Source organism: Pteronotus mesoamericanus, unplaced genomic scaffold (genome assembly GCF_021234165.1).
Source record: "Pteronotus mesoamericanus isolate MK-2021 breed Mesoamerican mustached bat unplaced genomic scaffold, CSHL_Meso_final contig_116, whole genome shotgun sequence".
NCBI classification, from domain to species: domain Eukaryota; kingdom Metazoa; phylum Chordata; class Mammalia; order Chiroptera; family Mormoopidae; genus Pteronotus; species Pteronotus mesoamericanus.
In genome coordinates this window covers 9,218,500-9,244,533 of record NW_026555027.1, presented here as the reverse complement: position 1 = coordinate 9,244,533, position 26,034 = coordinate 9,218,500, and the positions used below count along the sequence as shown (strand labels likewise).

At 57.0% G+C, this 26,034-nt stretch overlaps 1 protein-coding gene across 2 annotated transcripts in view; it reads right to left on the bottom strand.

Moving 5' to 3' along the window:
• Positions 1-207: 207 nt before the first annotated feature.
• Positions 208-26,034, bottom strand: part of RRP1 (ribosomal RNA processing 1) — a 31,826-nt gene continuing 5,999 nt past the window's right edge. The window contains exons 5-13 of one of the 2 annotated variants that reach the window (XM_054576368.1): positions 25,656-25,717; positions 22,626-22,755; positions 22,432-22,496; positions 22,033-22,208; positions 18,089-18,159; positions 17,636-17,733; positions 17,367-17,386; positions 16,299-16,412; positions 208-439 (exon numbers count right to left, since the gene is read on the bottom strand). In XM_054576368.1, coding sequence (XP_054432343.1) covers positions 399-439; positions 16,299-16,412; positions 17,367-17,386; positions 17,636-17,733; positions 18,089-18,159; positions 22,033-22,208; positions 22,432-22,496; positions 22,626-22,755; positions 25,656-25,717 — 777 coding nt within the window. In that variant the 3' untranslated portion in view covers positions 208-398. Of the gene's footprint in view, positions 440-14,750; positions 15,285-16,298; positions 16,413-17,366; positions 17,387-17,635; positions 17,734-18,088; positions 18,160-22,032; positions 22,209-22,431; positions 22,497-22,625; positions 22,756-25,655; positions 25,718-26,034 lie in introns of those variants that run through there. The other variant, XM_054576360.1, reaches the window with a different exon arrangement.

The window sequence follows — 26,034 nt, the reverse complement described above, 5'->3', positions numbered from 1 at the left end:
AAGCCAGGTGACAGCTCTGACCCTCAGTTTCCTCATCTCCAGGGCAGGAATGACGACAACCACCCTGGCCCCAGGGAAGGTGCGGGGGCTCAGGACGTGCGCGCCGCCCGACAACAGCACACAGACCTAACTCGCGGCTATTGTCACGACTTCCACGCTCCAGTCGCCCGTTTCAGAAAACCCTCCGGGACCCAGTTAAACACATTTAATGCTTCAGGGCCAAGGGCACCAAACATAAAAGAATCTGTCGTTGATCACTCAGAAAGCACGTTGAGCCCTGGCCAGGGGGCTCAGGTGGGTGGAGCCTCATCCCGGACACTGAAAGCTTGAGGGTTCAATCCCTGGTCAGGGCACAAACTGAGGTTGCGGGTTCGATCTCCATGTAAAAGGCAATCAATTCATGTTTCTCTCTCAGATCCATGTTTCTCTCTCCTTTCCTCTAAAATCAATAAAAATAAATATCAGGTGAAGATGAAAGGGAAGAGGAGAGAGAAGGAAAAAAAGGAAAGAAAAAAAGCAAAGACAGAGCGTCAGCCTTAAGGGACCGGGTTGCAACCAGCCCTCTGTGAACCCGGACGAGCTGACGGAGAGACTGCCTAGTCACGAAGGCGGCTGGCGAACCCAGGTTCCTTCTGCGCCGTAAGCAGCCGAGTCGGCTGGAAAGAGGCCCCTGGGTGGGGGCCCTGCAGAAGGAGGCGTCGGCTGGGTTGTGACTCACCCTCGGCTCTGAATGCCAATACTTCTAGAAACGGGTATTTTTAGTTGCTTTGGAAAGCGGTTTCTAAAGAGGAGTCTGACTAGGCTGTCAGAGACAGGGACGGAGGAGGACAGACATGGGGCCCGGTGCTCAGGAGAGGGTGAGAACGGGACCCGGCCTTCCTTCCACACCCTCAGGGCTGTGGGGACAGCCAGGTGCCCGCCAGAGCAGGTGGGCCCCCGTGAGGACGCGGGCTGCTCAGAGGGGCAGGCCAGCATTGTCTGTGTCCCCTGACGGAAATAGGAGAGGGTCCTGAGAGGGACAGGACCCGACGGGGAAGACCTGCTCTCTGTTTGAGGTCTGTGCGGCCCTCTCAGCAGGTCCCAGTGTGTCCGCCAAGGTCCCCTGAGGACAGGCTGAGTCAGGAGGCCTCAGAGAGCAGTGGATCCTCCAGGCCCCCGTGGGTAGGGGTCCCAGGCTGGAACCCTGGGGGGAACCTGGCCCTGCAGCCCAGAGGCGGGGGCCAGTCATGCTGAGGACCGAGGGACCAGGGACACATCAACAGCGCTCTCCGGTCACTGTCCCCGTTTGCGTGCAGGGAGCAGAGATAGGAACTTCAGAGGAGTCTAGAAGCCTAACGGGAGCCCAGCCAAGACCTGGGCCTGCGGCTTCTTTTGGGTCCTAACCCCTTAGCCTCCCTATAATTACAAGAGCTCACTCCACCCCCAAACAACCTAAAAACAGATCGGCCAGGCAGGGGGTGCCAGGGAGCACCCTTCCCGGAGCCTGAAAGTGGGGAGTCTGTTTCCTGCGGAGCCGTTCTCTGGCCCACGCACGACAGCTCGGTGACAACACGGCTTGGCGTGGGTGGCCTGCTGCCCTCGGATGGGAAGCTGGCAGGCCCCTGAGTCTCGAGGGCAGACCTGGGGCCGTGAGTTAGTCACAGACTTCTGCACCTGTGACATCGATCTTCACTCCTCGCCCGACTGTCAACGGGAGGGTCTAGAAGCCTGTCTTCTCAGAGCGGGGACTGCCACTCTGCCAAGGATGGCGTTCCCGTTTCTCACGGCTGTGTTCCCCCTGGACCTCACCGAAGATGCCCACCCCGTGCGGCCTAGGGCTGTCCTGATGGCCAGAAGCCTGGGGCCACAGCAGCTTGGCACAGGTGGAACCGGGCCTTCATCCACGGGGACAAAGTGACCTTCCCAAACAGTGTTTGGGAAGCCAAAGTTTAAATAGCAGGTAAATTCTAAAGCCAAGATTTGGACTTTGATTCTAACACCTGTATTCCTCGCCCTCTCCAAACTCTTCCCTCTGAACACACACACACACAGAGCTGAGGTGGAAAACAAGGGGAGCCTTTCCGTGTCTGAAGGGCTTCTCGAGCGATGGGAGGCCCCCATGAGCGCAGGGAAGGTTCTTGCCCGCGTGTGCTTGGCCCCAAGCAGAGGGAGCAGACACACCAGGTGACAGCAACTCTCGTTCTCCTTTGGCTCTAAAATCGAATCCTCAATTCTTCTTTGGGACTGCAACCAAGATAAAATTACACAGAGCCAGCAACTTATAAGTAGAAAAAATAAATGGGGAGAAATGAGCAGATTAAGCTATAAACCACCAGGAGAAACCAGAGGGTGGAATTTGCTTTGTTGGTTTTTTCTGTTTGTTTGTTTGCCAGCTCGGTGGCTGGAAATCTCTGTGTCTGCATCTGCTGTGTGGTCCCTGGCGAGTGTCTGGCTCCATCCCTCTCTCACGTCAGCTAAACTGAGGTGCAAATGTAACCAAAAGCAGGTCTGGCCACCTGCCGCCACCAAAGCCGATTCGTGAGGCAGGTGCTGATGTGAAGGAAAGTGGCTTATTTGCAGATGCCGGCCACCTGGAAGATGGGGGATTCACGTCACAAAGCCCTTCTCTGCCTCTCAGTGGAGGCAGAGGTTTTTATAAGGAGGGAGAAGGGACCAGAACAGGGAGACCAAGGGAGGGGGCTGCAAAGTCCTCTATGTGCAGACGAGCACCATTCATTCTGATAAGGCAAGAGATGGCCTTGTGTGCATCACCCTGGTTTAGCCACCCTGGATTCACGCCATCCTGGCTTCATGCCATCTGGGCTCATGGTCGAAGTTCAGCAAATCCCCTGGAGCTGGGATGCCTGAAGGTCAGAATCTGTATCTTTTGAAGTTAGTTCCTAGGATTCTTATACAAACACGTTCTTTATCTGCAAGCTACATATTAGTGTCAGCACTTATGGCAACAATGTCAAAAGAATAGTGGGGTGGGTTACAATCTCCCACTAGTAGAAAAGTGCAGAGCATCAGGCTCTGAAATCTCACCTGCACTGTGCCGTCTGCTTGGGACCATACAGCTGGACACAAGTCAGGGGACACACGGTCGTTTTGATGGTCTGCATTTGGCGGACACCACATTCCTGCAGAGAGGACACAGGCAGGGCCCCACAGAGGCAGGCCCCAGGAGGCCCCTCCCTGAGCAAGGGGGCAGCAGAGCCCCAGGGCCCGCGTCAGCAAAGGGATGTGCAATCCCCCGCACGGCCTCTTGGTATTCCTTCCACTGAGAGTCAGACGCTCACTCTCCTCTGCAAACACAGTGGACATGAAACACCGGCAAACTGAAGGTAAGATTCAAAATAAAAGAGCCAGTGAATTGTCTCTGGAGCTGCCAGACTTCTTGAACGTGCAAAGGAGGCACCGCTGTGATTGGCTTTTGATGGTGGTGTTCTGCCGCATAGAAGATGGCAACACTGAAATCCATCAAAAGGGACAGCAGGTGACTCAGTGAGAGCCAGGAAAAGCGAGGCAGCGTCACATGCATGGGCTCACCTCCCCGGCGACATCCCCGATTCTCTGGCCACTAGTCTTGAGACTGGTAGGGACAAGTCTCAAGCAATCAAGCCCATGTCCCTAGTCTGCAAATTTCTGGGCAGGACAGAGAGCCAGGAGGGATAGAGATCGCCAGGCATGCACAGCATCAGACCTTGATACAGAGGAGACACGGAACATCCCGTCCCCACAAGGTCCCCAAGCTGCGCCCCCATGTCCACATTCACTCCACTCTGTCAACTCCCCTGAACCCTCACCAATCTGTCCTCTGGTTCCATAATTTGTCATTTTCAGGATGTTTTCTAAAAGGGACCACACTCATGTAACTTTGTGGGACTGGCCTTTTCATGCAGCAAAATTTTCTTGAGGTCTGTCCAGCTGGCTGTGCGTGTCAAATCTCTTTGTCGCCTATGGCTTTTGAAAGGCCTGTCTGCACTTAGGGAAGTGGCCAGGTCATCAGAGCCACCCAGGTAGAAGCCACAGCTCTGGTTCCCACTCCCTGCCACCAGGTGCGGGCCCAGGCTCCAGTCCTGACTGGGGTGGGGGCCGGGAGGACCCGGCTCAGCCTGCGACCTTCATGTTAGTGGGTGCAGGTGGGCTCGGGCGGCTTTTGGGGGCACGGCTCTGGGGTCAGGGAGGGCGGGAGTGCACAGCAGTGCACAGCAGCAAGGGATCCTGGTGGGCCAAGTCTCAGCAAGGTTGGGGTGTTACTTCTGGAGGCTTCTCCGGCCTTCCCACTGGCCCTGTGTTCCCTTATGAGTGAACTAGCGAGCTTCTACTGCTGTCAGCTGAGGACCCCAACTGGTGTACCTGCATCTCCAAAGATCAGCCAGGGGGTGAGCCCTTCCAGTCCTGAGTGCACCCACCAAGCTCCCAGGGTTGGGGGTGAGGTTCAGAGGAGAGGGCACTGAGCAAGGAGCCCACCCAGCTGTGGAAGGAGGCACACCCCACCTCGCAGGTCTCCTTGGCTGAGTAAGACAACACGTCACACCATGACCCACGCCCATCGCTGCGCCCTTCCTGTTCAGTGGAGCCTCAGATCTGGCTGCTAGGCTGTCACTAGATGGAGAAATGTTCCCGGAGGAGACAGCTCACCGTGGGTTCCCTCCAGGGTCCTCTCCGCTGCCGTTCTCTTTCCCACCCCAGCACACACGCACATGCTCTTATGCACACACGCTCACGCTCATTTACACTCACACTTTCATGTGCTTACTCGCTCGCTCACACGCTCCAGCACTCACACCACTCACACGCGCTCACACATGCGTGCATGCTCGCTCACTCACACAGCCACACTCACACGCGTGCACGCACACTCACACGCCACACTCAGGGCCTGAGCTCCCACTCTAGCCCTGTATGCTCCTTGGCTGTGATACTCAAAGATGAGCCTGAAGCAGGAAAAAAAGAAAGAAAATAAAGTCTGTCCTCCGCCCACTGTTCGACTGCCTCATCTTTGCTGCTTCTGCTTGTCACATGACAAGGCACTCATCCAGTTCTTGTTTTCTTTCTGCTTCTTAGGAGCTAGAACTGATTAGCCCAGCACTGACGCCAAGGACTAGCACCTGGGGACAGCAGGAGTCCTCGCCCTTCACCATGGGGTGGGGGTGACCGCAGGGCCCATTCCCCCACAGCACAGGGCCCAGGCCCCCCGACAGCAGGATCCTCTCTTCTTGCCCTCCCCGCCTCACTAAGCCCAAGGGCGTAGATGTGTCACAAGCTGTGTGTATAAAGGGCCGAAACTCCGATGCCAGGGAGGGTGGGCTGGCTGGGCTGGGGCCCCGCAGGACCAGGCGCGGGGAAGGCGGGCTGGGCCGGAGAGCCTTGCTCATTTGGGCAAAAATTTAAGAGCACTGAAAACTCAGCCACTGAGATAAACAGAACTTGAACACAGTATTTTAACAAAATTGATGCCAAAAATTCAACAATAAACAGCGCTGGCTGGTGTTGCTCAGTTGGTTGCAGCATAGTCCTGAGTACCTGAGGGTTGCAGGTTCGATTCCCGCAGGGCACATACCCAGGCTGTGGGTCTGATCCCCGACTGGGGCACATATGGGCAGCAACCAATCGATGCTTCCCTCTCTGCCCCCACTCCCATTCCTCTCTCTCTAAAGCAGTGAAATAATGTCCTCAGGTGAGAATTTTTTTTTAAAAATCAACAAACAAAATATCAAAATCTTAAACACACACAAAATCTGGCCCCAACCTTGTCACCTCATCTCAGTCACCTCCTCCTGACTGCTGCCCTGCTCGTGGGCAGCTTGACCCCCAAAGCAGAGGAAAAAGGAGGGGTCAGCACTCCTCAGGAGGGTCAGGGTTCTCTGTGGTCAGCCTTCTGCCTCAGTTTCCCAACAGACCCCACTGAGGCGGCCCTGGGTTCACCAGGACGCTCCAGCCACCGCATCGTCCACCAGGGGTAGCCCTTTGCCGTGCAATCTGTGCCTGGGAAGCCCACGCTGTTGGGTGGATATGGTCTGGTATGGGGCCTGGTCACCTGGCTCTGTGGACCCGGGGGGGAGGGCAGGTGGGCTCTGACACCGGAACTGCGCCTCCATCACCCCAGGGCAGCGAGCATCTAGAGAGCAAAGGGGCTCCACGGAGCACGCACACTGAGTCAGCCACTGCAGCTGCCGGGCTGGTGGCGCCTGATCTCGCCGGGGCCGCAGCGGCCTGGAACTCCCTCTGCCTCCAGCAGCAATCTGCCACCTCTAACTCGATTCCCTCTCTGGGCTCCTTGATGTTCCAAGCTCCTTCCCTCGTTCCTTGCTGCTTCCAGCTCAGCCTTGTCTGGAGTTGACTATTTAAGGGACACGAATTGCTCCTGAAACACAGCCTTCGCATTTTGAGAGCATGCCAGTGAAGACAGGCCTGAAATGTGGGCTAACAGGCCTCGTGTCTCTTGCAGGTTAAGCAGTAACACTGCCTCTTTTCCCTTAAGCAACGGATATACTTTCACGTTGCAAGAGGCCTCTCCAAAACTCTAACTTCCTTGAAATAAATCGCTAATTGTGTTTCCCTGAGGGCGGGGGTGACACGCCCTTGTCCTCCTGGGAGGGAAAGGCCACAGCTCCACACCAAGGTTTAGAAGGCGTCCGGACTTTCCCACTTGGCTCCAGTGTCTCCAAGTCCACGCTCCGTGTCCCCCCCCCCCCCATGTCCTCCTAAAGCTCGGGGGCCTCTGTCCAGTGGCAAGCAGAAGGGAAAACATGATAAAAAATCAGATCAGACCACTGTTTGCCCACAGCCACTCTGCCGCGGCGGGCTTCCAAATACCTGACGCGCATTCATTTCCTCAGTCTCCAAACCACCTCTGAGATGGTACAATCGCCAATCCCTGGGTGACAGATGGGGAAACTGAGGCACAGCTGTCAGCCTCCCTTCCGCAGCCTGGCACCTTAGAGACCTGCACTGGGCCAGCAGCTCCCCAGCTCGGGCATGGGGCGACATGTGCCAAGGCCCGAGCTCTGCTGCTTCCTAAAGGAACTTATCAGAAAGTAACGGGGTCTCCTGGTCACCCCATAGGTAAGTACATAAGCTGTGTGGTTTGTCCTCTGAAGTTCAAGGCCCCCAACCCAGGAGGAGCTTCTGAAGGTGCGGTGGGAGGGTCAGGTGACAGCAGTTGGCTTCAGACCTAGGAGCTGGAGGCGGGTGCGGTTTTGAATCAGGTGGAGCTGGGGGGTCCGGAGGCACCCAGCTGGGGCCTCTAAGAGCGGGGGAGGGGGGCGGCGGCGGCGGCGGGCTCACCTGGGAGCAGACCCAGCAGGAAGCAGAAGGCAAGGGAGCCTGGGGGTCCTGCCCAGGCCGCAGCCTGCTGGCGCAGAGCTGAGGTGCTCGGGGACACCCAGGCGCTGGCTACCCATGGGGGACGGCACACAGTGTGAGGGCGCCCAGTGAAGGTGTCAGGGGAATGGCGGCCCTCGAGGCCGTGACCTCGGTGCTGATGCTGGGCATGGGGAGCTGGTGGTGAGGGCGGAGGGAGGCAGGGCTAGGGAATTAAAATTACTAAACACTAAAAATGCTTGTATTTATCTCCAGGCCAGGTCTGGGGAAGAAGCAGGCTGCCTGCAGGGCACAAGCCCCCACGGGCCCCCTCTCAGGGGCCCCTGACCCCGGGGAACCCCGCAGCCTCCCTCGCCAGGGGAGCCCCAGGTGTGTGTGCTGCGCTCACAAGCAGGCCCGGGGGCGGCCAGTAGAAGGCACGCAGGTTGCGGCTGGGTTTAGGCTTTGTATAAACCAGAACAGGATAACTTACCCCCAAACTATGGGAATTTTACCACATAATTTAATCTTTGTTCTCATATAAATGCTGAACTTTTAAAACACATCCCATTTCTAAAACCTTACAAGGTGACAATAAAATGGAAATATTTTCCAAAGATTTTCTTTTACTTCTTATAAAAAAGTATGTTTTATCTTAAAACACAGATAAAAGGAGAAAAAATTGTATAATACACCCCAAACACCATCACCATCCCTGCCCTGTGTGTCCTTCAGATAAGGACACTGTCCTACCTCCCCACGCCGGGGCTCTCAGGTAGGGGACACCGAGGCACTGTCACCTCCTAGCCCTCACTCCCAGGGCCAGTGATGTCCTTGAGAGCACACTGTCCAGCTCGGAACTGGCTCTCTGGTCTCCCCACTATAAACAATAGCCTCCTCACACCCCCATCAGCAGCAACCCCCCAGGATCGTCAAGTACCCCGAGACCGGCACACGCCCCGCACTGTTCGGCAATGCTTTGGTTTTGTGAGGTTTTTTTTTTTACTCTAATAACACACATGCCCATGGACAGAGACTGACTGGCGTCTCAGTTCCCTGCCCTTACAAAGTGCCTGCTGAAGAGCCAGGCTGCTTGTCATGCCGTGGCACCTCCCCCGGCCTGGAGGACGCTGTCTGGATCCCTGCTGCGTCACTTCCCTTGCCCCTCTGTCCCCTGCATTTCTGTAAAAGGGTGTCAGCCCCACAGGTGCAATCCAGCCACGCTCCCTAAGGCCCCCCCTCCCTCAGAGGCAGCGCGTCCCTCCACCAGGAAGCACTTCCACCTGCTAGGTTCTCTTTTCTGCGGTGCCAACACCTATGCCATCCTTGAGGCCCCTCCCTTTACTGGGGATGGCACAAAGGTGTCGCCCGGATCACCCCTTCCTCAGCCATGTGGCCTCTGAAGAGCAGCTCACTTGCATCGATTCTTGGCTGCCCTCTGGCAGGGGAGGTCTGGGAGCATCGGACAGGAGGGGCAGGTTGGCGGCGGCCTTGCCCTTGGCTGGGATGACCTGGGCCCAGCACCCTGAGGAAGTCCCCACGATGGGCTTCTCCAGCACTGTCGCGGGACACACGGCTGATGGCATGACTCGCATCCATGCGGTACTTCCCCACCCACTCCTACTGCCCGCCAACCACAGCCCGGGCAACCAGCAGTGGTGGGGCTAGTGCTGCACTCAGGGTCAGCGTTCCTGTTGGACCTGACCCCAGTTAGCATCACTGCAGGCACCACGTGACAGAAAAGGGGGGGACAGGGCAGGAGGTAGGCAGGAGCAGGGCAGGCCGAGGGGTGGTGGCATGCCTGTCCCTGCCTCGTCCTTCCTGTCCCGACTTTGACATGAAGCCAACGTCTGGTGCCACCTCACCTCGTGCTCTCTGCTCTGGGCCCGGGGAGGAGCTCCGTCCGGCCCAGCCCACAGCTCCGTGTGGTGGCCGCCCCCGGCTGCTGCAGCTGCTCAGGGCCCTGAGCTCGGGGCAGCACCCTGCCGACGCGATCTCGAAATTCTTAACGTTGACGAGGGGCCCCGCAGGCTCATCCTGCACAGGGCCCCATCCCATTCCAGGCCTATGGGCGCCCGCACACACATCCCACACCCCTTCCAAGTCCTCACCAAGGCCCTACACACCCCCATGGGGGTGGGAACTGGCCCCAGACCCAAGATGGGCCCAGCCCCGAGGCTCAGCCATGCTCCCACGGGACCAGGAAAGAGCCGGAGGTCAGCCAGGCCCACGTGCAGCCCACCCCTCATCTGGGTCCTCACGTTCAACGCCCCCGCCCCGCCAACTCCACACACATCCCCTCCTGCCTCAGGCTCTGCCTCCAGGAGGTACTCTATTGACCAGGACATGCTGCAGGCAAGCTGGGTCCGCATCCATGGGCCCCTTCAGAGCAACTAGAATGCTGGGCAGGACACCCGGACGACTTGCCCTGCGCACAGGTATCAGACGCCCGGCTTCCAGCTCGGAGCAGCACATTCCCCTGCGTGGTTTCATGCTCCTGACCCAGGGCGGTGGGCCCAGTCCTAGGGAGAGCGGGCTTCCAGGCGGCTCCTTCACAGACAGCTCACGGCCGGCCGGACACGCCCGGGCGCCTTGCTCCGTGGAACTGGCCGGACTTTGCTCCTTTCATCTACAGAGAAAGGCATGCATTGTCCGTAACTTTCTAAAAGGAATTATTTCAAAAGGAAAAATAACAAAGTAATAAGATCTCACCAGGCTTTCAGCTGCTTCATGAAACCGTGAAAAGACTCATCCTCACATCACTTTCAAACGGGCACAGAGGCCTGGCGGGACCGGTGCCCGGCTGTGATTGCCGCTGGCTGCCCCCACGCCGGGAGGAGGGGCAGGCTACGCCCCAGAGCTAAGGAGCATTTCAGGAGAGCCGGACCCAGCCAGCCCCCGATTTGGTCATCAGTGACCCTTCTGCCCGGTCAGCCTGGGAGCCAGCCGCTTCTTAGCGTTAACACACATCTCCACTTTATTCTAAGGTTCACTCCCCTCAAAAGGCGAAGACTTGGGTTTCCCGCTTGGAAAACCCCAGATGGGAGAGATGGCACAGACGCCACACTCACCTGCCCGACGTCTCCATTCACACGTCGGCATGTGGCGCCCTCTGACCAGGGGGTGGGTCAGGGCAGCGTGGCCCCTGTCCAGGTGAGCCCCTCAGTGGCAGTGACTGAGGGCACAGGAGCCCTGGGAGCTGCTGCTCAGCAAGTGAAAAAGGAGCTTGACCGCTGGTGACCTCATCTGAGGCCAGCGCTTCCAGAATTCTCTGGGGCCGAGAGCCAATACTTCTGTCCCATTTAGGCCCGTTTGCATCTGGGCTGTTCACTGAAGCGTTGATTCACAGCAGCCCCCGCCCCCTTGAAATTCAAACACATCTTGGACTCTTAAAAGGGCAGAACTTACAACTATTATCATCATGAAAAGGACCAACAACTGTCCACCAAGAGGCCTGGCTGCAGAGGCCTGGTGGCTTCCTCTCTGGCAGGAGGCCTGCACGTCCGGAAAAAGGGACACAAAGTCGGCGATACCAAAAGCCCGCTGTGCCACCACTGAGTGGCGGGGTCTGCCCCCTGCCCCCACCAAAGGGAGAACAGGGAGTGAAATCACAGGGTGCAGAGAAGCGGGGCAGGGGGCTTCCGGTCAAAATGAAGCAGCATTTTGATTGGTGCAAAGTGACGGGGCCCTGGGAGTCGCCAGCTTGGACACCGCGAAGCTGAGAACAGTGCAGGGTGGGAGCCTGGCCGGTGGGTGTGAAGCCCAGCTCCCCATGGGAGCCCTGGGACGGAGCTGTGGGGTGTTTAGGCCTCAGGGGGCAAAGGGATTGTTTTCAGAGTACGAGGGAGGCCAGGATGGGCACGGACCAATCAACCCCCCTGCCCTCCCGCCCAAGGACAGAAACACTCAGAACAAGGCTGAAGCACTTGAGTGCCTCAAGGCAAATGGGGTGCTGGGTGGTACTGGGGCCACAGGGGAGTGGCAAAGACTGAGGGGCGCTGGGGCACAGGGGTGGGGACAGGGGCTCGGCCCGAGAGTGGCCCGGCCCTCCAGCCTGGAGGCAGGATGCACCCCGGGAGCTCAGGCCAAGGTCCGGGGCGGGAGGGGCCCACGCAGGAGCCCACCCGGCACACACCAGGGAGAAACCAGGGCCTGCCATAAGCGGCTGGGTCACACGCTTTCCTCCTGGTGACATGGGCCCACACCCAGGACACAGGGCTGCAGGACCACAGCCAAATCAGGTGGCAAACAGGCCCAGGCACCGTTTGTCCTACATTCGTCATGAGCTCCGACCTGCTCCCCACCAGCCCAGCCAGGGCTGGAGGCCCAATGCTCGGTCAGCCTGTTGTCCACCCCCGCCCCCCACCCCACTGAGCCCTGGGGATGCCAGGCAGGTATTGCAGGTGACAGTAAGCAGGGAAGCGCCTCAGGCAGCGGGCTGCAGGGCTGTGGGTAAAAGGGAGGTGACCTCGAATACCCCTGGCCCAGGATTGGAGCACGGCCGGGCAAAGTGGGCCCGCCTGGGCACGCAGGGAGTTTAGGTCCACCTTCTGCCTTCGTTGACCCTAATGCCCACGCCCCACCCAGCACTCCAGCGTTTTCTACTCCTTTCACTCTCTGGCAAATCTTCCAGAGCAGGGAACTGTCCGGGGGCAGAAAAGAGAAGGAGCCCCTGGATCTTCCGCTCTGGGTCCAGTTCTGAGGAGTGAGACTCAGGAGAGAGAAGGACCCGACACAGGGACCTGGGGCGGGGCACTCAGGGGGCCCAGATGCCCAGCCCTGGCGCAGCCCCCGTGACTCCCGCCCCCCGCGGGCGGGCCGGACCTGACTGGCGCCCGGAGACTGCAGGAGCACAGACTTCAAAGCTGTCTCCGGTCGGCCATGGGACAAGGCAGGGGACTGTGGGCGGCCAGGGAGCTCCGGGTGACCCTGGGTGACAGCCAGCAAGAAAACAGGAACTTCAGACCCACAGGTGCAAAGAACTGAATTCTGCCAATAACCAGTGAGCTGAGAAGGGGACCCTGAGCTTCACATGTGATGGCAGCCTCTCCAGGCTGGGCCCCAACTCTTGGCCGCAAATGCTCGGTCACTGGTCATGTAGCAGAGGCTTCTAATGGGACTGAATCAACACTTGGGACAGAAGGGAGAGGAGAACAGGGGAAAGGGAATGAGGGAGGAGGGGTGACTGCAGTGAGCTGAGCCACCGGGGAGGGCACCTGAAGGCCCAGCATCTAGCTGGACACCGCAAACAACTGGCTGTCACAATTCACAATTCTGCAGTTCAGGTTCCTGAGTGAGACACGTGAAAGGGAGGCCAAGGGGGATCCATGTCACTCCATGTATGCCAGGTCCTGGTGGGGACACAGGCTTGTCCGCGTGAGACACTAGCACTGTGATCCAGGGCCCGCCCCCGCCCCCCACCAAACTGCATGGAGGAGCCACCGGCGGGGCAGCTGGGGCTGGGCCCGCCAGTCCTGAGGACAGGGGTGCAGTCTCCCCGGGGCCTGTCTTCCCTGCGGCGGGAAGTGAGGAACCTGGAGGGAGGCGCCAGAGGTGCCCTCCAGGGCCTGGGCAGCCAGGGAGGGGCCTCGCGACCCTGAGAATCCTCGGGGAGGAAGCCCCAACGTGGGCCTGCTAGGCTGGTGGCAAGAAGCTGCGTCCTCTGAGCCAGCCATAGGGACGTGGGCTACCTGATGGCTGAGCCTGGCGCCGAGGACCCCGGGCCTGTGTCCAGTCTGGGGAGGACAAGATGGGCTGCTGTGCCTGCCAGGCCGGGAGAATGACCAAGCAGTGTCCCCGCCGAACACTCAGAGCCCTGGTCACTCACCAAGGACATAGGGATGGACAGAGCTGGGAGGGCCAGGCTGCAGAGTTCAGCCCCTGGGAGGTGCCTTCAGTCTCCACTCCAGAAAAAGAATAAGACAAGAGGGGGGCGGGGAGTGGAGTTGGCCACTGGGACACCTAGGCCAGGGTGGGACAGCATTTTGACCTCACAGGGAGAGAGGGACTGGAGAGGCTCAGGGCGCCCCCCAGAGGCCAATGGTGGGACTGCACCTGCTCCCTGGGGCCAGGCTCACTTGGGAGTGGATGGGGGAGGTGACAAGGGGAGGGGGTGGGGGCAGCAGCATCCCTGGACTTTCACCCCACCCCCACCCACAGCAAGGGTGGAGGGCTCCACACCAAAAAGGCACCTCCACAGAGGACCCAGTGTGGGGGTAGCACTCATGGAGAGATGACACCCATGGGGGAAATGACACTGTTGGTGGGAATGGGCTCCTTTCAGGTGGCCACCATGGCTCCCAGGCACCTCTTCCATTGGGTGAGAGAGGAAGGGGGTGGGAAGAGGGAGGGAGGTGGACAGCGCTAAGTAGGTAGGCAGATGATAGGGGAGTGATGGGGGGCAGGGTAGGGGCCAGCTACAGAGATGGTCGAATGGACAGAGCAACGTCGCTGTGCGCTCATTTGCAAACCTGCCCACAAGCAGTGCTGCGCGAACAGACTGCCTGCAGCACAACCTGAGTCAACATGTCTGAATGGCCACCAGCTCAGAGCACAGAAACAGCTCAGAAAGGAACGGCGCCACAGGGAACCCCAGTGCCAAAAAAGTGGGCCTCCTCACTTGATGACCAAAGGAACCTCAACAGAAACAACAGATTGTGAGTCGCTTAGAGAATCCCGACGACCCCGCTGCTGCACCCCCTCTTCCCGCCCCCTAACCCTGCCCCGCAGCCAGCCCCACTGGCTCCGCAGCTAGATTGAAAGGAGGTCCACATGCACTGGCTCCCCCTGGGCAGGGGGCGTGCTCAGGCATCAGGGACTTGGGGACAAGGGCTGTTTGTGCCTCTGTGGGCTCTTCAGGGAGGTCCCCTTGCGGGGCCCACCCACGCGCCCCGGCCCAGCAGCGGCCCCAATGCAGGATGTGGGCTAAACCAGAGTTCGTGCCCACCTGTCGCCTCTGCAGCCCCGGCCGCAGCACCGCCCGGGGCCACTGGGAGCCCACAGGCACGTTCCTTTCTGTCTCCTTGAGACCCTGGGGCCAGGACCCCTCACAGCACACTCCCCCAGCCCGGCAGGTGCCCTGTGATGGCTCGGGCCCTCTGGGGTGAACACGGGGCTGAAACCGAATCGGAAGGCGCTGAGAGGTGTTTGGGGGGGGGGGGGGCGGGTCTGCCCACTGGGCACGGCCCTGGCCCTGCCTCTGAGTCACGGAAGACAGGGGTGGGCGGGGGAGCTGCCTTCCCACCTGGGGCACGTTGCCCCAAAGCACAGGGGTCCACTGGCAACTCGTGCTTGGCCCCTCTTCCAGATTTGGGAAAAGTTTAAACAGATCCCCACCCCCCCTCCCAAAAAATTCAGAAAACTGTGGGGAAAACACTATTTGGAAACTGGCACCTGTCAATTCACCCCACCGGAACCCTTCCAGCATAAGTGCGAGGTGGGCAGCACTCTAAGAACCGCGTGGGATTTTATTTACAGCTGTCCCACCCTGTGGCCAGTCCCCAGCCTTGCCAGAGAGGGTTGTGTGCGAGGAGCTCCCAGGCTCGGGGCTCCCACCTCCCCAGGGTCAGCCCGGAGCGGCGCTCTCTAGGGCGTGGCACCGAGGGGCAGCCAACCTCATCGGTGCTGACCTTCTGACTGTCCAGTCTCGGGAACATGGCCACTGGACCTGTCCACTCATTCAACGTGGTGCAGACTGGGAGGGACCAAGGAGACAGCACTGTCCTGCCCAGGCTGGGCCTGTCCTGCCCAGGCTGGGCCTGGGGGGTATCACTTCTTGCTCTTCCGCATCTTCTTTTTTGTGTCTGGCTCCTGGCAGCTGGGCACCTTCGCTGTGGCCCCTGCCTGAGGCCGTTGCTGCCTCTTGTACGCCCCTCTCCGGCCACGGCCCCCACGCCGCTCCTGGGGTGCCGCGGAGTCAGCCCCTGCACCCTGCCGCTGCCTCTTCCTCTCTGACCTGGGACTTGGGTCTGCCCTGGGGTCGTCCTGTTCACCTCTCCCTGAAAAAGCAAGGCCACGTGCATGAGGGGCGCGAAGGCCTGGCTGGGCCGCTCCCCATCTATGCGGACAGAAGGTGTCGCCCCAGAGGGCCTGGCAGCACCGCACACAGGGGCACCGGCAGCCTTTGGGGCAGACGCGCAACAGCCGGCCAGGGCCTCACCAGCTGACGCCAGAAAGGCTGCCTTGGGAAGAGCAGCATGAGGCCAGGATCAAGGCGACAGAAGGGCAGGTGGGCCCAGGCTCCGTGCACTGGGGGCTGGGGGTGACACTGGTCAGAAGGGACAAGCTCGGAAAGCGGGGCTAGGAGCTCTGACTGAACTTGGTGCACAAAGGAGCCACAAAATGGCGTTTGGGGGCTGGCCTGGAAGAGGTGCGCGAGCTGGGCCTGGGCCCGCCACAAGGCCTGGGGTAAAACGGTACGGACGAAGGTGGCCTGGGTCAGAGCAGGGGAAACAGAGAGCCCTTCAAAGGGCATAGCCCGTTTCCACTGCAGCAGGCACAGGGCCTGGGTGCCAGGAGCAGAGTGGCCTGTAGTGAGGGCTGTCACGTTCGTGCCACACTTGTGGGGACAAGCAGAGGCGGGAGGGAAGGGACAGTTGTAGGGACAAGCAGAGGAGAGAGGGAAGAGAGGGAGGGAGGGGCAGAGGAAAGCCTCTGAAATGGAGAGCACAGTGGGGTGAACCGTGTGGGGTGGACACCGAGGATGCGGAGTGGACGGGTCAAAACCCACCAGATGCACACAGATCAAAGGGGGAAAAGGATCCGGAAGCAGCAGCCCAGACTCCAACTGCAGACAAGAGCAGGGAAGAGGGCAAGTGGCCCCGGGCAGCCAGATAAGCCGGGTCAGCACACAGGGTGGCCCGCGGCTGCAGGGCATCTTGTCCAGGCCGCCAAGGCTCCAGGACGCACAGTGCTGGGGGCGGCTGGGGGCGGCGGAGGGATCACACCTGCAGCACGTTCCCCATGACAACTGGAAGGCAAGCCCCTACATGGTCCGCGGGCAGCAGTCCTACCTGTCTTGTTCTGCAGCCGGGATTTGAGCAAACGCTTCCTTGCCTTCCTCCCCCCTCTCCCTTCCAGCAGTTTCCTGTAGGCCTCTTCTGGGATGTCATCCTCAGGGAAGATGCCTAAGGACCAAGGCAAACAGACGGTCAGGGGTGGAGACCAGGCCTGGTTCAGTTTTGTGTTCACTGCTCCACCTCACACCGAAAGCAGCCCCTCCCTTCCCAAGCTTCGTGCAAGGACTGTTCCAATGCCCACAACTCAGCCAGCTCAAAACCACGGTCAGCACAACGCAGAAGAGCCTATTATTGAAGCATTTAGGACATGCCATGGCCTACTTCTTAAAAATGCTTATGCTGGGAAGGGGCTTGAGAGAGCTTTCTAGGGCTATGGTGATGGTCCATGTCTTCATGGGGTTTGAGTCACAAAGGTTGTCTATTTGGAAGTTAAAACCCTCAGATGCTCAGTTTCCATATATTTCACTTTACATAAAGTTTCACCTAAAAAGCACTGGACTTCACTTCATGATGAGCATGAAGTATTTAGGGACCCGGCCTCACGGAGGGAAGGCTCAATGGGCAGATTCGCAATAGAGCAAGATGGGGAAATGTCAATGGCAGAGTTGAAGTGGTAGATACGCAGGTCCCTACAGTGAAGTCCTTTCAACTCTGCTATACGTGTAAAAAGGTTTATAATAAAATGCTGGGGGGGAAATGCTACATCTTCAATCACAAACCTTCCAGAAAACCGTCTTCAGAACAAACCGTGCCAGCTCCTCCAGCCATACACTGAGACCTGGCTGCTGCAGACCAGCAGCCTCAGCATGCCTGTGAGCTCACTGGGAAGGCAGACTCTCGGGCCCCACCCTGCCCTGGACTCAGCTCCAGCTGTTCTCATGCTCAGACCTGAGACCACAGCACTGAACCAGGACGAGCTGCAGAGCCACCCCCACCCCTGCCTGCCCCTCCCCACGAAAAAGAAGCCTCTGCAGACTATCCATGTTGAGCGGGCCAGCACAAGGTCAGAGACAGGGAGAAATGCCTTCTCCTTGTCAGGGGGTGGGGGGGCTCAATGCTCACCTTCAGCGAGGTCCTGCAACCTGCAAGAACAAGGACGGTCACTCACTACAGATGTGGCCCCCAGCTCCCAGCTCCCGGAGGAGGGAGGAGGCCTCACCAGAGCAGGCAGCCCCACACAAGGCCCCACCTCCTGGGCCCCCAGCACGCGGCCCTCTGCGAGCCCCTCCCTGCCTGTCCCCTCCCCGGCCCAGCTGAAGCCACCAGAGAGGGAAGGGGCAAGCCCAGGGCAGCGGGAAAAGCAGGCCAGCCACCTGCAGAGACCTACTCACTTCCTGATCACTTTGTAGAGACGCTTCCTGTTCTGAGAAGGGGTGTTCTGCTGACTGGCCATTTCAAACAGTCTGTTGGCAACGGCCTCATAGTCAAACTGTTTCACAAAGAGACACCATGGAGGTGAAGAGTCAGTCGCTGCCCCGGTGCTGCCAGAATGTGAACCAAGTAGAGAAAAGCCCCTGGACCTCAAGGACACACCCTCCTGTCCTCCTGCTGCCCCTCACCAGGGCAGTCTTGGGGCGGCCGACAAGCGGCGCAGCCCCTGAACCCAGCCTCCAAACCCGTTTTCAAGGACTCGTGCTCCTGCAGATGAGGGGTCCCCCGAGTCTCAGCCGACAGCTGCCATCGGCTCATGGCACCTCCTCCCTCCCAGCCCTCGCCAGCTCCCGAGTCAGCAGCGAAGCAGAGGGCAGCGGCTAAAGCTCCGCCCCCGAGCCCAGGCCACCCACCTGAAGGACGGTGCCAGCGCTGTCCTCGTTGTCCCCAGCCCGCTCCTTGCCCATGTCCGGGTCCGTCCCACCTACAATGAAAGGGCTCCATGAACTCGGAGACACACCCCGGTGTCACAGGCCCCTGACACACACCCTTGGGAACCAGCCCCACCTGCCAGCGCCCACACCCTGGACAGAGCGCACTGGTACAGGCTGGGGGGCCCAGCACCAGGCGGTGGGGCACCCCGTGGGCCTCATGCTGAGGGGAGCAGAGCCACCACAGGCCTGGAAACCAGGCAGACGACGCAGAGGCGGCAAGGCCTCCCCAGTCCTTGAGAAGCAGAATTAAGAGGAAATTGTAAGTGGGCATCTTAGGGGAGTGTGGTGTCAGAAGCTCCCGAAATGAAGGGTAGCCAGTCCAGCCCAGGGTGGGCCTGTTGGAGATAAATGTTTCAGATCATTTGGTGCTTTGATGTCACTGCCTATAGAAGAAACTTCTGGACCACAGGTGGCCACAGGGTCGGGCATGTGTGGCCAAGAATGAGGACAGTGGCGCTTGTGCCAGGGTGACCTGGGTGCTGAGAGCGAGAAAAAGGGGCAGCCAGAGAACCTGCTGGGAGTAGGGGAGGGAGCTGCCTAATAAGAAACCCAAGCAGCAGTCCGGTGAGGGCGTGAAGCGTTGGAGGAGAGCTCTGACTGGTATGGTGCAGTGGGTTGGGTGTCATTCCACAGAGCGAAGGTCGCTCATTCGATCCCTGGTCAGGGCACGCCTGGGTTGTGGGTTCGGTCCCTGGTTGGGGCATGTACAAGAAGTGAAAGAGTGAAGCTGGATCCTTCCCTTAACACCACCTACAAAAATTAACTCAAAATATATCGACGAGCCCGGGCCAGGTGGCTCAGTTGGTTGGAGCATCATCCTGTACACCAGACGGTTGCAGCTTTGATTCTCGGTCAGGGCGCATGCCTAGGTTGGAAGTTTGATCCCCAGCTGGAGTCAACCAATCGATGTCTCTCTCCTCCTTCCTCTCACTCTAAAATCCATAAACATCTTTGGATCAGAAAAAAAAAAACCAAAAACAAAAAACTGGATCAACAACCTAAATATAAACCTAAACCAATAAAACTCTTAGGGAAAACAAGACAAAAGCTTCATAACATTGGATGTGACAATGATTCCTTGGATGTGACACAAAAGGCACAGATAACAAGAAAAGAATGGACAAAATGGACAATGAAAATGTTTAAATTTTGGACATCGTTTTGATAGAGTGAAAACACAACTCCAAATGGGAGAAGTTATATGTAAATCATACGTCTGATAAGGGGATAGTATCCAGAATACATAAAGGACTCCTAAAACTCAATAATAAAACAAACCAGTTGAAAAATGGAGAAAGGCCTTGAATAGACCTTTTTCCAAAGAAGACATACAAAATGGCCAAGCAGCACATAAAAAAGATGCTCAAGATCAAAAGTCGTTAGGGAAATGCAACTCAAAACTACGAGATACCACCTCATACCCATTAGGGTGACTACCATCAAAAAGAAACCGAAAATGATGAGAGCTGGCGAGGCTGTGGAGAACTACAAACCTCTGTGCACTGTTGGCAGGAATATAAAATGGTACAGCAGCTATGGAAGTAGCACAGTGATCCCTCAAAAAATTAAATCTAGAATTACCGTATCATCCAGTGGTCCCACTTCTGGGTACACACCCAAAATAACTGAAAGTAGGGTCTCAAAGAAATACATAGTAGGCCCCCACGCCAATGTGACCTCCGTGTGTAAATTCAGAGAATGAATGGATTAACAGAAGATGGTACTGGAACGGTGTTATTCAGCAATTTCGCACAGAAACTTTGGGAAATGTTGTTTACCGCAGTCTGCCTGAAGCCGGGACAAACCTGAACATACAAGGTAAGTTCAGTGCTTCTGAAAGTGTGAAAGCTGCTAGTGAACCCTACTCTCCTCTATGGGAAGTAACTGAAATTAATGAAGCTCTTGCTTCATTAAGGACTTGTCAACAAACCTTGCTGGGAATACAGCTGGCTGATCAAGATGACACTGAGTAACCCTTCAGAACTAGAGAACTAATGAGTGAAGAAGCCCAAGAAAAATCTATGGAGAAAATCTACTGAGGAGTGAAAAGGGAACACTCCTAAGTAGAGTAACATGAAACAACTTAATCTAGCCTAGTAGTTTTAAATTAGTGGTGGATATAAGGTTTAAAATAGCAACTTTTAGTAACATCAATAAAAAAAAGAAACAATTATAACACTGGAGGAAACACCTTTAACTTTCTATTGACCTCAGAGAAACACAAGCGCACTATTTCCACAGTGCCCCGTGATTTTTACTCTAGGCTACAGTTACAATATTCAGAATTCCTGAAATGATCTGTGATAAAATCTAATTATAAAAATTATGTGATTCAAGGATAACATTGTTATCTTAAGTTTTATACAATATTTTGACTTGCTTATGTTGGCTCTGTAGTTGGGTCAAAATACATAATGGTCTTGCCACTGGAAATAACTGGCAGTGGAGAAAAGTTTGTTAGTTGTTAGTGTCAGATGATGAACAATACCACCTCAACTTTGCAATACACTGAGTTTGCTTGTGTTATCTTTATACAGTGAAGTAACAACCTTGCAGCAAAAAAGTTTAACAAAACATTCAACTTGTTCATTAAAAAGGAGCCACACTGTACACCCGTGTTCCCAGAATCATTACTCACACAGATAAAACGTGGAAAGAACCCGCATGCCCATCAACAGACGAACGGATAAGCAACATGCGGTCCATGCACACAGCGGAACACTAGTTAGCCCTAAAAAGGAACACCCTGACACAGGCTGCACGGATGGATCTTGAGGACATGAGGCTAAATGGAGTAAGTCACAAAAGACAAATACTACATGATCTGCTACCATGTGGGTCGTGAAGCAGCAGAATTCATAAAGGCAAAGACTAGGACCGCAGGGGCCGGGGCTGGGCCGGGGCTGGGGAGCGGGATGGACAGAGTTCCCATTTGGGAAGATGGAAGAAAATGTTCTGAAGCGGTCAGTGGCGGCGGCTGCACAACGGTGTGAGCCTGCTTCATGCCACTGAGCTGTGCACTCAGAAACCGTTAAAAACATAAACTCTGTGATATGTATTTACTAGCAAACAAAGTTGGAGGTGGGTAAGAGTCCGGAGGCTGGTGAACGCCTGCCACAGCCACAGGACACGACATCCAGTGCATGCACGGCACAGGCCACCCGGTGGGCCTGGCCTCATAAGAGCAGCTGAGGTCCTGCAAGGACCCCCACCGGCAGCAAAACTGGCCAGCTGGCCAGCACCGCAGCCGAGCACACAGGTCCTGCCCCCACAGCCCTGCAGCGGGCCACCCACTCGAGGTCCGTCCCCTTCATCTGTCTGCCCGTTCACTCGCTCCCTAATACAGAAATTCACTCGTTCATTCCGTCATCCCCTCTCTAGACTCCCGGCCTCTGTGCCAACCGATGCTCCCATCCTGGTGAGGCCGACGTGCAGCGGGGAAGATGGGCCGGGGGCAATGAACAAGCCGTCGTGTGACTGTGAGTGACTGAGGCTGGGAAGTGCGACGGCGGCGAGCAAGGTGGGGGGCGGCAGGGGGGGCGCTGGGCGGCTCCACTGGACATAGGTGGTCAGGGTAAGGCACCCAGAGCGACAGACAGCGGAGACCAGTGAGACAGGCGGAGCCAGGGGAGTCAGGATGGTGGCCACGAAGGGAGGGTTAGGAGAGCAAGCAACACGTGTGCTTATCTTTAAAGGACACCTTGGCTGCCAGGCCAAGCACAGGCTTCGGGAGCAAGGGCAGAAGCACGGAGATCAGACAGGGGGCGAGTGCAGGGGTCCTAGGAAATGCACTGCGGGCCGGGCCAGGGCGGGCTCACACGGAGGTAGCGGGCGCGGCGTATCGAACCCATGATCACCCTCACCTCTACGTGGCTTCTCAAACAGCTTCTTGGACGGCATGTCCTCTTCCTGCTCTTCACCCTCTGACATCTCCTCCTCCTCCTCCTCCATTTCACCCATTAGGTCTTCAATGGCAAACGGGGCCTGCTCCACGATCGTTTCAAAGATGCCTCGAGTGATGTTATGCAAAACCATGGAGCTGAAGGGGAGGCAGGCAGATGTCAGACAGTGAGGTGGGACCCGCAGGGGGAAGAACGCTGACCCCCGGGACCCCCTCTGCCCACTCACCACCACACAGCCCCTCTGGCGAGTCTGCCATTGGGCACAACTCAACCCCTCTTCCCAGAAGAGCACAACTTCCCAAAGGCAGTCCCCTGAAGAACTCAGCACAAAAGGACGGGCAGCCAGCCCCTGCCACTCACTCCTTAGTCTGGGCAGCGATTCTGCAGAAGGGATCGATGAACTTGAGGTTCTGGTCTGCTGTCAGCTGTGTGGGAAGTCAGGCGGGAGCTGCCTCAGTCCCTCATTCACACACCCAGGGAGGAGCTCAGCTGCCAGCCCCACCAGCCCTCCAGCTCTGCCCCGGCCCCCTCACCTTGGCCCCAGCCCCCCTTACCTCGGCAGCGCCCACTTTGGCCAGCTCCTCCAGGAAGATCTCAATGAAGTGGCTCTTCACCCCATTGGGGGCCTGGCTGTCGGGGTGCAGGATCTCAGTGGTCAGCAGCTCCAACAGCTGCCCAATCTGTCTGAAGAAAGAAATGGGCGAATACAGCAGCAGTCACGACGGGCACCCGGGCATGGTCGCTCTCCCCCTATGTGGAGCAGACGCCCCATCCTCCAACACGCCAGCTTCCAACCGCACACGGGTCCATCCCAGCACAATGGACCCTTGCAGTTACCAATTTCTGTGACCGTGCCAGCAGCGGAACACACGGCATGACTGAAGCCCAGCCGGAGAGCACGGCTGCGGAAGCACACACAGGCCTTCCGCAGGGCCTCCCGGCAAGTGCAGGGCAGAGGCCCAGGGCAACCGGAGGGTCAGGAGGCTACCACCGCATCTCACGTCCCCTCCTGCTGTCCTCGCTGGGACTGCAAGGGAAGGCGACCGGTCACAGCAAACATGAGGAAAGGCAAGCAAGGCCACAGAAGGTGGAGGAGCTTGACCCCTGGGTTCTGTTGCACTGAGTATGTGGCCCGTGGAGGTCAGGACAGGCCTCCCCCCAGCCTGCTGCTCTCTGTGGTCTCCGGGGCCTGGGCTCCCAGGTCAGAGAGCTCCAGAGACCAGTCTTCAGCACTCTAGATGCATCTCCACTCCTGGGCACCGGATGACGCACCGGTCCCTACACGGAGCTGGAGCGTGGGCGTCCTTTAAGAAGCTGCCTGGACAACGTGGGTGCCGCAGCAGGGGCATTCATTGGCGAGGGGCGGAGGGTGATGCCCGGGCAAAACGAGCCAAGGCCAGAGCAGGCGCAAGAGCCCATCCCTGGGGCCACTGATAAGGCTAACGAACACTTAGCAGAAAACACACTGGTCACAGGGGCTACGTCAGGATGGAGAAAGGGCAGAAGCAGTCACACAGCAGCACTGGTCACCCCAGGGCAACTGCAGGGGCCAAGTGCTTCACAATGACCTCTGCACTGAACTACCAGTAACAGTGAGCCTGAAATTACCTCCATACTAAATAATGGACCAATGAAAAGTTAACTGAAGTGCAATCGCCCCTTTAACACTTAATCCGGCTTCAGTAACTAGCTACCTACTGGGTGACCCACAGCCCAAGGGCCTGCAGTGAGCGAGCCCCCAGCCTCAAGGTCCTTGTGGGGACTTAAGAATGAAAAGCACCCAAAGCCAGAGGCACTGCTGCCCCCGCAAAAAGTCACCCGCAGGGATTCTATGCTGAGAAAAAATCAGGTAACTGCAACCCAGTTCCGACTGATCTTTTTAATGGGGGTCGGCGGGGGGGCAGCTGGTTGGGGCATCATTCTGCAAAGCAAGGGGCATGTGTCTGGGTTGCGGGCCAGGTCCCCAATTGGGACACACGCAGGAGGCAGACAGTCAATGTTTCTCTCCAAATAAAATCTTAAAAAGAAAAAAAAAGGTGGGCCAGGACCAACACTTTGCTCCCTTTGCTTTCTGAATATAGAAAGTCCCACCTGGTGCAGTAGCTAGTCTAACACATGGGGACTGGGTTTAGTATCCATGTACTTGAAATGAACTCCTTTTAGGTACACTTTTTAACTATAAATCAATTAAAAAATACATTGTTTCTAAGCCCCTTCCCTCCTGCTCCTCCCGCCACCCACAATCATGCAGAACACTGACACGGGATGTTTCTGATGCATCATCAGGAAGATGAGACGCAGTCTTGCGAATGTCACATTTGATACTGTGCCACTTTCGTACCATGTGCTCAGAACATGGCAACATCTTAAAAATTACCTGTTAAAATTACTTAACATCTTATGTTTTGAGTTCTTTATACTGAACATACATCACTCTCAAAATTAGGAAAAAAGTATTAAGAAACCAAATTTTAAATTAATTTTAAAAATTTTTTATTAAGATTTTATTTATTTTTAGAGAGAGGGGAAGGGAAGGAAAAAGAGGGAGAGAAACATCAATGTGTGGTTGCTTCTCGAGCGCCCCCTACTGGGGACCTGACCTGCAACCCAGGCCCGTGCCCTGACTGGGAATCCAACCAGCGACCCTTTGGTTTGCAGGCCGTCACTCAACCCACTGAGCCACACCAGCCAGGGCTAATTTAAAAAAATTTAAATGTGGACATTCAGAAATCCACTTAGAGCCCTGGCTGGTGTGGCTCAGTGGGTTCAGTGCAGGCCTGTGACCCAGAGGGTCTCTGGTTCGGTTCCCGCTAAGGGCACGTGCTTGGATTGCAGACCATGACTCCAGTAGGAGGTGCCTGAGTGAAAACCGCATTGATGTTTCTCTCCCTCTGAATCTCCTTCCCTACACCCCTCGCCAAAAATAGAAATCCACTTAGTGTGTGGATCTCAGACTGCCCCACACCCAGCCCGAGAGGTTCAGGAGCCTGCTTCCTACATTCTGGATGCAGAGCTTCAGGCCAGGAAGCAGGAGCCCCTCCTCACCCCCTGCTCAATCCCTGGCGTCTTTAGGAGGGGCCAAGGGAGGAGCTAAGACCCAGCAGAGCCCAGCCGCCGCCCCACTGCAGCACAGCTGCCCTGCTGGTGGCAGCAGAAACGCAGATCCCTTGCAGCTTGGGGGTCACAGGTTACCCCTCCACAAGCACCACTGTCAAAAGAAACCTGGACGAATTAAATATTTCTAGAACTGTGAACAATGAGCACTGTTAGCAGAGCTAAACACACTAACATGTATTTAACACATGTTAACATACATTAACGTATATGTATTAATATAATGTATAATGTGTATTAATGTAACATGTAATATAATGAGAGGACACAGTTCTAATTTGTAGAACTTACCATCGAGGTTGAAAACAAACATGTCCATGAACACGTGCAAACTGTAATTGTTAAAACACCTCCATTTTAAGCACCTTCGGGCCACCCTTTAAGGTTAAGGCCAACACCTCTTAGTTAACAACAAGTAACTCAGAGCGAACAGGCGAGAAGTAGCCGCAGGGCGTGCTGTGAGCACTGACCTTTCTTCCCATCCCCGCATTCTCAGGGCCGTGAAGGACTCCTTCAGGACGAGCCGCATGAGCTGTAGCACAAAAGGAGGCCCGTTAGGGGGAGCACAACCCAGCCTTCCCCAGGCAGCCCCTCTGCCCCGTGGCCACCTGCACGCCCCAAACACGCAGCAGCAGCCCCCGAGCTACTGACTGACGGGACACCAAGCCCGCAGAGTCCTGGGCCTGGACACTATGCTGCTGCCCCGGGCTAAGCCGCCCCAAATTCCCAAGCGCCCCAGGAAGTCAGGCTTACAGGGGACACGAGAGCAGCGACTGCAGTACCATGAGCAAGAGCTAAAAGGGACCAGTCCCCACTTCAGGAGTGAGAACCGGGCGTGACGCGCAGGTT